General features: G+C 37.1%; 1 protein-coding gene across 4 annotated transcripts in view; it reads right to left on the reverse strand.

The window, feature by feature from the left end:
- Positions 1–12,848, reverse strand: part of LOC123314911 (CUGBP Elav-like family member 4) — a 550,340-nt gene extending 537,492 nt beyond the window's left edge. For all 4 annotated transcript variants that reach the window (XM_044900366.1, XM_044900365.1, XM_044900364.1 and 1 more), the window contains exon 1: positions 12,809–12,848. In XM_044900366.1, the coding sequence (XP_044756301.1) occupies positions 12,809–12,833 (25 nt within the window). In that variant the 5' untranslated portion in view covers positions 12,834–12,848. The remainder of the gene's footprint in view (positions 1–12,808) is intronic.
- Positions 12,849–15,588: the final 2,740 nt, after the last annotated feature.

Genomic DNA, 15,588 nt, shown 5'->3' on the forward strand with positions numbered 1-15,588 from the left:
AGACGTGCCCAAACGTTGGTAAAAACTAACCAAAGAGATGATGGAAACAGCTCAAATCATCCATCATTCCAACCGTTCATGTTTTTGAGTTCAACAAAGTTTTCTCTGTCAATTTATTTCGACCTGATGATAACCTTCGACCCTTTGGTGGACTAACATTTTTCCCAATTCCCAATGGTGATAGAAGAAAGTTCAAGTAATTGCGCAATATTTCTACAGCGACGTTAGGCGGTATGTAAATTAGGTACCTGTTGTATGATCGAAAATAACAGTTATACAAGATGAGAGCAGAGCTGGCACGTCTCGGCGGCTCAGATCTAGTCAGCCTAGCAGACAGCATCGATCGCGTACTCAGAGCCTACAAACATCGTGACACGCGGATGCCGGCTATCATCTGGAAACTGTCAACACACACAACCAAAGTACCACAGATATGACGGTTGAACGTAACGTCACTAAACGAAACCACCTGACAGAGTCATAGGGGACGGACGCGTCCTCAGTACCGCCTGAAAAGTGCGTAGTATATATATATATAGGTTAGAATCCTCCGGTTCGGAGTGTCTGACAAAACGCGGCAGGGTGAACGAAGCTCACTCTTCACCAGTTCATGCCACCATACTGAGTGCTGATATCAGATGAGGAGGCGGCGAACAGGACGACGGTCGACGGCGTAAACCCCGAGCTGGGGGTGTTGTAACTGTTGCTCCCGTCTGGCGGGTTTTTCAGCAGAAGGGGCGGCCAGCTGTGGCGGCGGAAGTATGGAACTATCGCGAAGTTTCGCTTCTCTCGGTTTTTTTCTCGCTTGGGACTCGACGTCCTTTGAAGATCTAGGACATGGGGTATTACAGGTAGACTGATTGAGTTATCGGTATCGATTCTGGGGAAATAAGGGAGGAACCTTGGAGGGAAGACGACATTTTGTTTCTGTAAACTCGAAAGTTTCAAGAGACAAACAAAACTCAGGTGTTGTCATCAGTGCCTTCAGTCTGGGGAGTGTTCAAATTCGAGTGACACTCTCTTCTTCATTGCCAGCATTGCTGAGGGTTGGGTTTGTCATGGAGATGGATCAGATCGAAGTGAAGAAAATCGCAGCCCTTCAAATTGTCATCTACCAGTAGAAAGATGACCAAGCTCAACAGGTCAACGTTTCCAGGGAGTATGAGATGAAAATTGAATGACCACAAGTCCCTAGAGCACTTTGCAACCTTTGAGGCCCTAAGCTGTCAGATAAGAGCTGATGAAGAGAAACAGTTTCATTTCAGCATGGAATCCCTTCGGTATGGTAGAAATGAAGTAGATATAGTATGTCCAAAGTCATTGGAATAACGTATAGAAGCTCTTATGCATCCATACCTTTGACGTTGTCATCTATCAGTAGTAAGATGACCAAGGTCAACAGGTTAACGTTTCCAGGGAGTATGAGATGAAAATTGAATGACCACAAGTCCCTAGAGCACTTGGCAACCTTCAAGGCCCTGAGCTCTCAGATAAAAGCTAATGAAAAAAAACATTTTCATTTCAGCATGTATTTCCTTCGGTATAGTAGGTATAAAGTAGGTATAGTCTGTCAAAAGTCATTGGAACAACGTATAGAAGCGCTTATGCATCTATATCTGCTTACAGATGCTTCAGCCAAGCATATCTTTGGCATTCTTCGATCTATTGCAATTGATATAGAAAGCCTATATCAGATTGATTCTTTGTTTCCTTGAAACTACACTAAAGAGACACCCACAGTGAGATTGGATTTGGAAGTATTTCATCTGACGGTTTGTTAGGAACCTGTCGTTCAGCATATTTGCACCTGCTTCTAAAAATTTCATTATGATATCTTAAAACTTGAAAAGTATGACAGTTGTTCTGTAGTTTCCTTAGAACTCAAAAGTTGACGATTATATTATCGAATACATTCCAGAAAGCCTTCACAGAGAAGTGGGAAATGAAAAATGGAATATTTGAAAATTTTCTCCGAAATGTTATCAGATATGAAAGTTTGGTATGAAAATATGTCAATAGGGTAGACAAAAATTCAATTCCAGCAATGCTAGCTAGTCATGAACGCACGTGGGAAATCCCAGAGATGTTGAAATATCAAAACGCAACTGTAGACCGGTTGCGAGATCATTGTCTCTCATCAGTACAGTGTAGCGTTTAGCATTTAAATATTCCAACCGGAGGATGGGGTCTTAAAGCAACCAGGGCGTCGTTTTGGAAAACTCTTTGAATTCTCATCATATGTGTTTTCGAACACGCCGGATCTATTGCAATTGAAGAACTAATAAGTGTTAGAATCAATGCAACAAAGAGTTGAGGATAGGCTGCAACCAATACGCAGACACCGTTCCAGTTTGTTTGATGTTTTCCTTGTAGTCCACCAGGTTTGGTCGAGAAAAGTTGCTCCTGTTTCCTCGAGCGTGATTTCAATCTCACGGAGTACATTTCAAATGTGATTTCTCGCATATGCCGCATGGATACGGATCGCAGTCTGCTTGCTATACAACCAATCATGTCCCACAATTCCGCTGGTTGAACATGCGGTCCCAAATCTTCATGTACGAGGATCTCAGTCGGATTTCCAATTAAGTCAGTTATCATAAAACTACCCTTCGTGCCACACGTCCTCCTCCCTCCAAGCCCAACACACTATCAACCCCCGCAGGGTGGAACCTATACGTTCGCCTGGCCGTGTCGCTTTCACACGCTCCAAAATCACATCAGCCCTTAACTGAGGACTACGCCGTGTTGTACCTAATCTCCCGGCCGTAGTGGACACTGTTCCGGTTTTAAATTCGATAAATTTGGGGGTTGGCGGACGGGCGGGTGCGGGGAAAAAAAACCGCTCCCTCTGGAATTGGAGGAAAATGATATACGCCGATAAATCGGTTTGCGTCGATTTCGAATGCGATGTTGAAGCATGTCAGTCTGGCGAATGGCGAGTTTATCAATAAGTGGGTACCATTTTCGGTCTATACCTCTTTTGATCAGGGAACCAAGTTGCTTACACAAAGATTATTCTTCTTTCTATATTCTATAATATGCTAGACTTGTTCTATGGGTGAAAATCGGGGGATGTAGGTAGCTAAGGCGACAAATCGACCTGATTGTTTTCAGTATTGGCAACGATGACCTTCCAAAAATTTCCAAAAAGTTGGGTTAAGTTGAAACTTTCTCAAGACCGAACGGTTGTGTCGAAATGGATGAAATGTCGAGATTTATCACTAGAAGGGTTGTTTTTTCAGATTATGTATCACGTTTAAATCTACTATAATTTTTCTGCTAGATACAACCTAACTCGAAAGTTGAATCATGGAAAAATTAAAAATTTGATTTTCTGGTAAACGGTGTTATATAAACGAAAATTTGGTGGGCAAATGTAGGTTTTCGAACACGCTGAATCTATTGCCACCAATAGCCTATCTCCTTTTATTCAGATTTTCATCTTGAAAATGGAATTTTTCAAAAATTTGCAAATTTCAATCTGCGATATCTCCTGTTATATTCGTCTGATCGAATTAAAACTAGCACAAAAGCTCGATTTCGAAAATCGCGCTTTTTTGGGTCAAAAATGAGCAAGGAGTAAGACCCCCCTAAAATGACCTATTTGCTACTCTGTCTGAAAATTAGGATGTTCCATTACTATCCTAGGATATGGAGTGCATAGAATTTGTTTCAAAGATTCTAGAAAACCAAACAGTTGATGATTCAATAGAGAATTGCACTCCAGAGAGCTCTTCGAAGTCAACTCGAAAATGAAAAGTGAAAAAACAAAAAAAATTATTTTCTCCTAAACAGGGCCCGATATTCGAAATTTTGGTATGAAAATATAGGTTTTTGAACACGCTGAATCTATTGCGAGTATTTTCGAAAGCTTATCTTCCTTCGTTCAGATTTTCATCTTGGAAATGGCATTTTTCAAAAATTTGCAAATTTCAATCTGCGATATCTCCTGTTATATTCGTCTGATCGAATTGGGATTTCCGGTTATATAATCAGCGTTGCCTAAGCTTCCACCCTAGCATGAAAACTCGATTTCGAAAATCTCGATTTTTTGGGTCAAAAATGAGCAAGGGGTTAGACCCCCCTAAAATGACCTATTTGCTACTCTGTCTGAAAATTAGGATGTTCCATTACTATCCTAGGATATGGAGTACATAGAACTTATTTTGAAGATTCTAGAAAACCAAACAGTTGATGATTCAATAGAGAATTGTACTCCAGAGAGCTCTTCGAAGTCAACTCGAAAATGAAAAGTGGAAAAACAAAAAAAATTATTTTCTCCTAAACAGGGCCAGATATTTGAAATTTTGGTATGAAAATTTAGGTTTTCGATTACGCTGAATCTATTGTGAGTTTTTGCGAGAGCCTATCTTCCTTCGTTTAGATTTTCATCATGAAAATGGCATTTTTCAAAAATTTGCAAATTTCAATCTGCGATATCTCCTGTTATATTCGTCTGATCGAATTGGGATTTCCGGTTATATAATCAGCGTTGCCTAAGCTTCCACCCTAGCATGAAAACTCGATTTCGAAAATCTCGATTTTTTGGGTGAAAAATGAGCAAGGGGTTAGACCCCCCTAAAATGACCTATTTGCTAATCTGTCTGAAAATTAGGATGTTCCATTACTATCCTAGGATATGGAATGCATAGAATTTGTTTTGAAGATTCTAGAAAACCAAATAGTTGATGATTCAATAGAGAATTGCACTCCAGAGAGCTCTTCGAAGTCAACTCGAAAATGAAAAGTGGAAAAACAAAAAAAATTATTTTCTCCTAAACAGGGCCCGATATTCGAGATTTTGGTATGAAAATATAGGTTTTCGAACACGCTGAATCTATTGCGAGTATTTTCGAGACCTTATCTTCCTTCGTTCAGATTTTCATCATGAAAATGGCATTTTTCAAAAATTTGCAAATTTCAATCTGCGATATCTCCTGTTATATTCGTCTGATCGAATTGGGATTTCCGGTTATATAATCAGTGTTGCCTAGGCTTCCACCCTAGCATAAAAACTCGATTTCGAAAATCTCGATTTTTTGGGTCAAAAATGAGCAAGGGGTTAGACCCCCCTAAAATGACCTATTTGCTACTCTGTCTGAAAATTAGGATGTTCCATTACTATCCTAGGATATGGAGTACATAGAACTTATTTTGAAGATTCTAGAAAACCAAACAGTTGATGATTCAAAAGAGAATTGCACTCCAGAGAGCTCTTCGAAGTCAACTCGAAAATGAAAAGTGGAAAAACAAAAAAAATTATTTTCTCCTAAACAGGGCCAGATATTTGTAATTTTGGTATGGAAATATAGGTTTTTGAACACGCTGAATCTATTGCGATTATTTTCGAAAGCGTATCTACCTTCGTTTAGATTTTCATCTTGGAAATGGCATTTTTCAATAATTTGCAAATTTCAATCTGCGATATCTCCTGTTATATTCGTCTGATCGAATTGGGATTTCCGGTTATATAATCAGCGTTGCCTAGGCTTCTACCGTAGCATAAAAACTCGATTTCGAAAATCTCGATTTTTTGGGTCAAAAATGAGCAAGGGGTTAGACCCCCCTAAAATGACCTATTTGCTACTCTGTCTGAAAATAAGGGGGTTCCATTACTATCCTAGGATATGAAGTGCATAGAATTTGTTTTGAAGATTCTAGAAAACCAAACAGTTGATTATTCAATGGAGAATTGCACTCCAGAGAGCTCTTCGAAGTCAACTCGAAAATGAAAAGTGGAAAAACAAAAAAAATTATTTTCTCCTAAACAGGGCCAGATATTTGAAATTTTGGTATGAAAATTTAGGTTTTCGATTACGCTGAATCTATTGCGAGTATTTTCGAGACCTTATCTTCCTTCGTTCAGATTTTCATCATGAAAATGGCATTTTTCAAAAATTTGCAAATTTCAATCTGCGATATCTCCTGTTATATTCGTCTGATCGAATTGGGATTTCCGGTTATATAATCAGTGTTGCCTAGGCTTCCACCCTAGCATAAAAACTCGATTTCGAAAATCTCGATTTCTTGGGTCAAAAATGAGCAAGGGGTTAGACCCCCCTAAAATGACCTATTTGCTACTCTGTCTGAAAATTAGGATGTTCCATTACTATCCTAGGATATGGAGTACATAGAACTTATTTTGAAGATTCTAGAAAACCAAACAGTTGATGATTCAAAAGAGAATTGCACTCCAGAGAGCTCTTCGAAGTCAACTCGAAAATGAAAAGTGGAAAAACAAAAAAAAATTATTTTCTCCTAAACAGGGCCAGATATTTGTAATTTTGGTATGGAAATATAGGTTTTTGAACACGCTGAATCTATTGCGAGTATTTTCGAAAGCCTATCTTCCTTCGTTTAGATTTTCATCATGAAAATGGCATTTTTCAAAAATTTGCAAATTTCAATCTGCGATATCTCCTGTTATATTCGTCTGATCGAATTGGGATTTCCGGTCATATAATCAGCGTTGCCTAAGCTTCCACCCTAGCACGAAAACTCGATTTCGAAAATCTCGATTTTTTGGGTGAAAAATGAGCAAGGGGTTAGACCCCCCTAAAATGACATATTTGCTACTCTGTCTGAAAATTAGGATGTTCCATTACTGTCCTAGGATATGGAGTGCATAGAATTTGTTTTGAAGATTCTAGAAAACCAAACAATTAATGATTCAATAGAGAATTACACTCCAGAGAGCTCTTCGAAGTCAACTCGAAAATGAAAAGTGGAAAAACAAAAAACATAATTTTCTCCTAAACGGGGCCAGATATTTTAATATGTGGTATGAAAATATAGGTTTTCGAACACGCTGAATCTATTGCGAGTATTTTCGAGACCTTATCTTCCTTCGTTCAGATTTTCATCATGAAAATGGCATTTTTCAAAAATTTGCAAATTTCAATCTGCGATATCTCCTGTTATATTCGTCTGATCGAATTGGGATTTCCGGTTATATAATCAGTGTTGCCTAGGCTTCCACCCTAGCATAAAAACTCGATTTCGAAAATCTCGATTTTTTGGGTCAAAAATGAGCAAGGGGTTAGACCCCCCTAAAATGACCTATTTGCTACTCTGTCTGAAAATTAGGATGTTCCATTACTATCCTAGGATATGGAGTACATAGAACTTATTTTGAAGATTCTAGAAAACCAAACAGTTGATGATTCAATAGAGAATTGTACTCCAGAGAGCTCTTCGAAGTCAACTCGAAAATGAAAAGTGGAAAAACAAAAAAAATTATTTTCTCCTAAACAGGGCCCGATATTCGAAATTTTGGTATGAAAATATAGGTTTTCGAACACGCTGAATCTATTGCGAGTATTTTCGAGACCTTATCTTCTTTCGTTCATATTTTCATCATGAAAATGGCATTTTTCAAAAATTTGCAAATTTCAATCTGCGATATCTCCTGTTATATTCGTCTGATCGAATTGGGATTTCCGGTTATATAATCAGTGTTGCCTAGGCTTCCACCCTAGCATAAAAACTCGATTTCGAAAATCTCGATTTTTTGGGTCAAAAATGAGCAAGGGGTTAGACCCCCCTAAAATGACCTATTTGCTACTCTGTCTGAAAATAAGGGGGTTCCATTACTATCCTAGGATATGAAGTGCATAGAATTTGTTTTGAAAATTCTAGAAAACCAAACAGTTGATTATTCAATGGAGAATTGCACTCCAGAGAGCTCTTCGAAGTCAACTCGAAAATGAAAAGTGGAAAAACAAAAAAAATTATTTTCTCCTAAACAGGGCCAGATATTTGAAATTTTGGTATGAAAATTTAGGTTTTCGATTACTCTGAATCTATTGTGAGTTTTTGCGAGAGCCTATCTTCCTTCGTTTAGATTTTCATCATGAAAATGGCATTTTTCAAAAATTTGCAAATTTCAATCTGCGATATCTCCTGTTATATTCGTCTGATCGAATTGGGATTTCCGGTTATATAATCAGCGTTGCCTAAGCTTCCACCCTAGCACGAAAACTCGATTTCGAAAATCTCGATTTTTTGGGTGAAAAATGAGCAAGGGGTTAGACCCCCCTAAAATGACCTATTTGCTAATCTGTCTGAAAATTAGGATGTTCCATTACTATCCTAGGATATGGAATGCATAGAATTTGTTTTGAAGATTCTAGAAAACCAAATAGCTGATGATTCAATAGAGAATTGCACTCCAGAGAGCTCTTCGAAGTCAACTCGAAAATGAAAAGTGGAAAAACAAAAAAAATTATTTTCTCCTAAACAGGGTCAGATATTTGAAATTTTTGTATGAAGATATAGGTTTTCGAACACGCGGAATCTATTGCGAGTACTTTCGAAAGCCTATCTTCCTTCGTTTAGATTTTCATCTTGGAAATGGCATTTTTCAAAAATTTGCAAATTTCATTCTGCGATATCTCCTGTTATATTCGTCTGATCGAATTGGGATTTCCGGTTATATAATCAGCGTTGCCTAAGCTTCCACCCTAGCACGAAAACTCGATTTCGAAAATCTCGATTTTTTGGATAAAAAATGAGCAAGGGGTTAGACCCCCCTAAAATGACCTATTTGCTACTCTGTCTGAAAATAAGGATGTTCCATTACTATCCTAGGATATGGAGTGCATAGAATTTGTTTTGAAGATTCTAGAAAACCAAACAGTTGATGATTCAATAGAGAATTGCACTCCAGAGAGCTCTTCGAAGTCAACTCGAAAATGAAAAGTGGAAAAACAAAAAAAATTATTTTCTCCTAAACAGGGCCAGATATTGGAAATTTTGGTATGAAAATATAGGTTTTCGAACACGCCGGATCCATTGCGAGTATTTTCGAAAGCCCATCTTCCTTCGTTTAGATTTTCATCATGGAAATGGCATTTTTCAAAAATTGCAAATTTCAATCTGCGACATCTCCTGTTATATTCGTCTGATCGAATTGGGATTTCTGGTTCTATAATCAGCGTTGCCTAGGCTTCCACCCTAGTACAAAAACTCGATTTCGAAAATCTCGTAATTTTTTTGGGAGATACGTCGAAAGTTGACCTTCGAAAAATTCCCAAAAAGACGTGGTCAGTTAAAAATTCGTCAAGATGGAACGGCTGCACCTAGGTCGTTGAAATTTTGAGATTCATTACATCCTCACTCAGCTCTAAACATTGTTTTATTCAACCATCAAAGGCGAATTATTAGGGGAAAACAAAATATGTATTAATTTTTTGTGAGAACAGACAATAACACAAAAACTACTCGTTTTTGTGTTTCTTACTGTGACTCTTTATATCTGTGTAGAACCGACGATACCTTCAACAATTGAAAATCAAACAAATTTCCACTAGGGAAATGAATCAGCCTAAAATGATGTCCGGAAAAAAAATTCAACGTGTTTCTTCTACCTTCACGTGGGTGTTTCTCAACCAAATTCGTACTGATCAATAATCTCTCCGAAAAAATACTTCTTCCCATCCCTCTACTTTTCCTCGAAAACGCAATTTCATTTTCACTTCCCGAAATCCAATAATGATAAAGTTTGATACCTCCATCGGCCCACGTCGACGGCACCGACAACATAGTAAACTTTACATCCAATTTTATCAACTCGTATGCATGCACGAAGGTGGAAAACTAGACCACGCTGCATGTGACCATGAAATAGACAAGTTATCGGAAACGTCGTAAAAGTTGCACAAGTAAATGGAAGGAGCGGGGCCAGTAACAATAACGTTAAATTCTTAGCACAAAAGGGTGATTTATGGAGTTGAGGTAGTCAGGTGTGCAGGAATAAGCATCCCTTCGTGTTTGTCGAGGCAGAGGGGGTGGTGGTCGATGGAAGGGTGCATCCAGGGGAAGGGTGGTATTTAATATCGGATGGAAACTCCGAAAGTTATATTGGATGGACGTTATTCGTGTCACGAAACATGTAAAACATGCATCTCGGAAAAATCGAACGTTGAATGGAAATGACATCCTGTAATCTGATGGAGGTCGATGAGGGACAAACCAAACCGTTATGGAAGAGTTATTTCTGAACGGCAATCGAGAATTCATCAAATTGCTGAATTTGTCCAGATGTGGTTAAATTCAAACGTCAATTTTCAATCGATTCTTCTCTGAACATTATATTATAATGACGACAAATCTAGAGTCTACTTTTGACACAAAAACCTGTAGACTTGAGCAAGAAAGTCGGTGTACCTTCGGCCAACATTTTACTTACGAAGAATTTATAGATTCTTTAAACGTAGAATGGAGAATTCACGTTTCATTTAAACTGTTTCATCGAAAACTTAACTCTACTAATGAATTTTCAACCTGTTGAGTCATTTGACATTATTCTGATTAAAATTTCTTTTTTCTTCAACCTGAACCCGTTAACTACAAATTATTGAGATTAGAAAATTCGATGAGAAAATGTATGAATTTTCCCTAATGAAAATCAGTTTTTGATTGTGACACAATAGAATATCTTTCCGTGTAGAGAATTCATGAGTTTTAACAGTATACACTTAGAAAAGGCTGGAAAATGTACTCACAGATCAATTTTACATCGCACAACACACCAGAATGCAATCATTTTGTACCGAATTCACTATTTTTCGACTCAAAAAGAATAAAAATCGCATATGTCAAGCCACTAAACATAGAACTAACGCATCGCATGTCTGTATCACAGAAGGATGAGAATAGAATCATAATAATTAATTGTTATCGTCAATTTATGAAATGAAAGATCAATTCACAAGTAGCACGGAACTTTTCATGGACCAAAAAAGTCAAGATCATACAGGATGATTTAAGACGAGCGAATGAAAAGCTCTATAAGAGACCTATTATATCAGATTACACTGAAATGAAGAGAATCAAAATTATGTTTTATCTAAACTTCTTCGTCCAAATTTCAACATTTAAAACTGGATTTTCAACCTGTTGAGTCATTTGGCATTATTCTGATTGATTCTTAATTTTTTTTCAACCTAAACCAGATAACTACAGATTATTGAGATTAGGAAATTCGATGAGAAACATAAAATGTATGAATTGTCCCTACTGAAAAGTAGTTTTTGATTGTGAGACAATAGAATATCTTTCCGTATTAGAGAATTCATGAGTTTTGGCAGTATACACTTAGAAAATACTTGAAAATGTACTCACAGGTCAATTTCATGTCGCACAACACACCAGAATGCAATCATTTCTTTTCGAATTCACGATTTTTTCGGGTGAAAAATTATAAAAATCGCATATGTCAAGCCTCTAAGCATAGAACTCACGCATCGCATGTTTGTATCACAGAAGGAAGAGAATAGATTCAAAATAATTCATTGTTATCATTTCATGAATTGAAATGAAATATCAGTTAACTTGAAGCACGGAACTCTTCACATACAGGGTGAGTTAGGAAGAGCGAATGAAAAAGCTCTATAGAAGACCTATTATTTTAGATTTCACCGAAATGAAGAGAAGTAAAATTATGTTTCATCTAAACTTTTTCGCCGACATTTCAACATTTAAAACTGGATTTTCAACCCTTTATGAGAAATATAAAATGTATGAATTTTCCCTAATGAAAATCAGTTTTTGATTGTGAGACAATAGAATATCTTTCCGTGTAGAGAATTCATGAGTTTTAACAGTATACACTTGGAAAAGGCTGGAAAATGTACTCACATATCAATTTTACATCGCACAACACACCAGAATGCAATCATTTTCTACCGAATTCACTACTTTTTCGACTCAAAAAGAATAAAAATCGCATATGTCAAGCCACAACATAGAACTAACGCATCGTATGTTCGTATCACAGAATAGATTCATAATAATTAATTGTTATCATCAATTTATGAAATGAAACATCAATTCACTTCTAGAACAGAACTCTTCACGGACCAAAAAGGCGAGATCAAACAGGATGAGTTAGAACGAGCAAATGAAAAGCTCTATAGAAGACCTATTATATCAGATTTCACTGAAATGAAGAGAACTACAATTATGTTTTATCTGAACTTTTTCATCGAAATTTCAACCTTTAAAACTGGATTTTCAACCTGTTGAGTCATTTTTTTCAACCTAAACCCTATAACTACAAATTATTGAGATTAGAAAATTCGATGTGAAATATAAAATGAATTGTCCCCAATGAAAAGTAGTTCTTGATTGTGAGACAATAGAATATCTTTCCGTGTAGAGAATTAATGAGTTTTAACAGTATACACTTAAAAAAGGCTGGAAAATGTACTCACATATCAATTTTACATTGCACAACACACCAGAATGCAATCAATTTTTACCGAATTCACTACTTTTTCGACTCAAAAAGAAAAAAAATCGCATATGTCAAGCCACTTAACATAGAACTAACGCATCGTATGTTCGTATCACAGAAGGATGAGAATAGATTCATAATAATTAATTGTTATCATCAATTTATGAAATGAAAGATCAATTCACTTCTAGAACAGAACTTTTCACGGACCAAAAAGGCGAGATCAAACAGGATGAGTTAGAACGAGCGAATGAAAAGCTCTATAGAAGACCTATTATATCAGATTTCACTGAAATGAAGAGAACTACAATTATGTTTTATCTGAACTTTTTCATCGAAATTTCAACGTTCAAAACTGGATTTTCAACCTGTTGAGTCATTTTTTTCAACCTAAACCCTATAACTACAAATTATTGAGATTAGAAAATTCGATGTGAAATATAAAATGAATTGTCCCCAATGAAAAGTAGTTCTTGATTGTGCGACAATAGAATATTTTTCCGTGTACCTTGTAAAGAATTCATGAGTTTTGGCAGTATAGACTTGGAAAATGCTTGAAAATGTACTCACAGGTCAATTTTATATCGAACAACATACCAGAATGCAATAATTTCTTATTTAATTCACTACATTTTTGGGCAAAAATTATAAAAATCGCATATGTCAAGCCACTAAACATAGAACTAACGGATCGTATGTTTGTATCACAGAAGGATGACAATAGAATCATAATAATTAATTGTTATCATCAATTTATGAAATGAAAGATCAATTCACTTGTAGCACAGAACTCTCACGGACCAAAAAAGTCTGGATCATACAGGGTGAATTAGGACGAGCGAATGAAAAGCTCTATAAAAGACCTATTAGATTAGATTTCACTGAAATGAAGAAAATTACAATTATATTGGTGATATACGGAATATATAGAGTGAAATAAAGAAGTTGAAACAAAAATGGGATAATTTTTTAGCAGACAATTTCAAAGTGGTACGAGGAAAGAAACAAAAGAAAAATGTGATAGTTACAAAAACAACCGGAAAAATCTAAAATCGAACTAACGACAATGATTTACGTTATTTTCCTCAGAATAGGTAGTAAAAATTTTTCTGAATACATCTGATACTTTCCTTTATGCACCCTTTCCATCAATATGCTTGCCTTCTATTTTGAACTTCCGAAAAAAAAATGAGGATCATGAGATCCATCATATTGATCCTTGAAGTAGGGGCTATAGGGCTATCAAAATAAAATGAAATTTTTCTAAGTACATGATATATTCCTCTAAGCACCCTTCTCATTAAATTTTTGGCCTGTCTTAAAAAAAATGAGGATCACGCGCTCCATCATAGACGAAATTTAATATAGATTATATTGATCCTTGCAGTGGATGCTGTAGGGCTTTCATAATGAAATGAAAGAGTACATCTGATACCCTTCTCATCAATTTTCCTGGTCGGCTATTTTAAACTTTCGAAAAAATAAGAAACATGAGGTCTATCAAAGACAGAATATCGGATTCATTGATTCTTGAAGTTGGTGCTCTAGGGCTGTCAAAATGAAACAAAAATTTTTCTGAGTACCTCCAATACATTCTTCTATGCAACCCTCCCATAAATGCCATTGGCCGTTCGTTTTTAACCCTCGAAAGAATGAGGTACATGAGCTCGATCGTAGGCTCGATCCTTGAAGCTGGGGTTCTAAGGCTGTCAGAATGAAAAGCGAATTTTTTTGTGTAAAAACATTCCCCTATGGACATGAAGAATTTCTATCCTCTTTCGTCGGAACTTGTGCCAATCCTTGAATATATTCCTCCACTTCGTACCAAGGATCACGTCTCATTCCTTCCAAACCAAACATTCCAAATAAAACGAAACCCCAGAACGACCCAAAAAAAAACATCGGACGCGATATAACCATTCAGAAACCGATTCATTCCAACGTTTTCCATTTCACACCATTTACCTTTATGCATCCCGGTGTACTTATCCTTAAGGACCGTAAACTCGTAGATCTTCCCGAATTCCTCGAACATCGGCCGCAGATTCTCCTCCTCCAGATGACGAGGGATCTGCCCCACGAAGAGTTTGATCACGTCGTTGTTGCCACAACCCCCGTTCCTCTGGGTCATATTCGCAGGGTGCATCGTCGGTGAAGTGGGAATCAGCATTTTGTGCCGCTGCACTCTTTCGCCCCCCTATTAAACTCACCACCGATCGATAGTTATTGAAGAAGACGCGGTCCTTCCTTTTTCTGCTCGTATTATCAACGCGCGAAGGGGTCCTTTTGCTCTTGCAAGAACACTGACCTACGTCAAGCTATACCCTGCTGAATCCCGATGATTAAACCTTCATCTGATCTAGTAAAAATGAGTATGTTGTCACTCCACGTCTTCACTATCCAGTTAAACTCCTCCACACCCAGTTACACACAGGAAAGCATTAAAATCCTATCAATAACCACCACTAATAGTTTCCACCACTACTCCTTTCCAGTAGAGCAATAAAAAAAGTTTGAAATGGATAAAACAAAACGAATAAACAATAACAAATAATTGAGCAGATCCTGGTTGATCTCGAACTTATCCCTAACTCACAGCTCCAAGTTTCACGTGTTTTCAGCCTTGTTTATCAGTCTTATCTTTCGTTTTATTGCACTCGAACGACCACTAAATTTCCCGTTTTGGAAAAACAGGGAAACCTTTCACTGCACGTGCACGAAAAAGCGGACAGGTTGTCCTACAAACTAACGAACACAGGACTTCACCTCCACAACACAAAATCAACACTGTTATGGACAGTTTCGCGGTGTTCCCCTAAAGCTTGGTATGCAGTTGCAAGTCGGATATGTAGCCAATCCTTAGTCACCCTCGTGCGATAAAGTGGTGCAGGGGTGGCTCCCTCCACCCCAAGGGCTGACTCATAGCGAAAGGAAGAATGAACCTACCGTATTTTCCTAGGTCGCCGATTGCTGGAAGTGTGATTTTTCATTTATTACACTGATGTTGTTAAAATGGCAACGAAGAATGAGATAACAACATCAACATTCTACAGTAAATGAGACTGTTCCCTTCATTCTGATAAATAATTAGTCATTTCCCAATAATTAGCACCGTTTGTAACTACAGTTTTGAACTTTCTTTCACCTTAAAAAAGTAGATCGAAGTAACGTCAGATAAACAAAAATTTCTAGGTGGCAAGAAGATGATTTCGAAAATCGTGAATTGAACAATTCACTCTAGTCGTTTATACAGAATCGAGTACTATCTGACTATCTATCTTTCAAAGGTCTTCAGTAGTAGTAGAGAAACGAGAACGAAGCGAGGGACGTGGCTGTCTAAGGTCATGTAG

Source organism: Coccinella septempunctata, chromosome 6, assembly GCF_907165205.1.
Source record: "Coccinella septempunctata chromosome 6, icCocSept1.1, whole genome shotgun sequence".
Classification (NCBI taxonomy): domain Eukaryota; kingdom Metazoa; phylum Arthropoda; class Insecta; order Coleoptera; family Coccinellidae; genus Coccinella; species Coccinella septempunctata.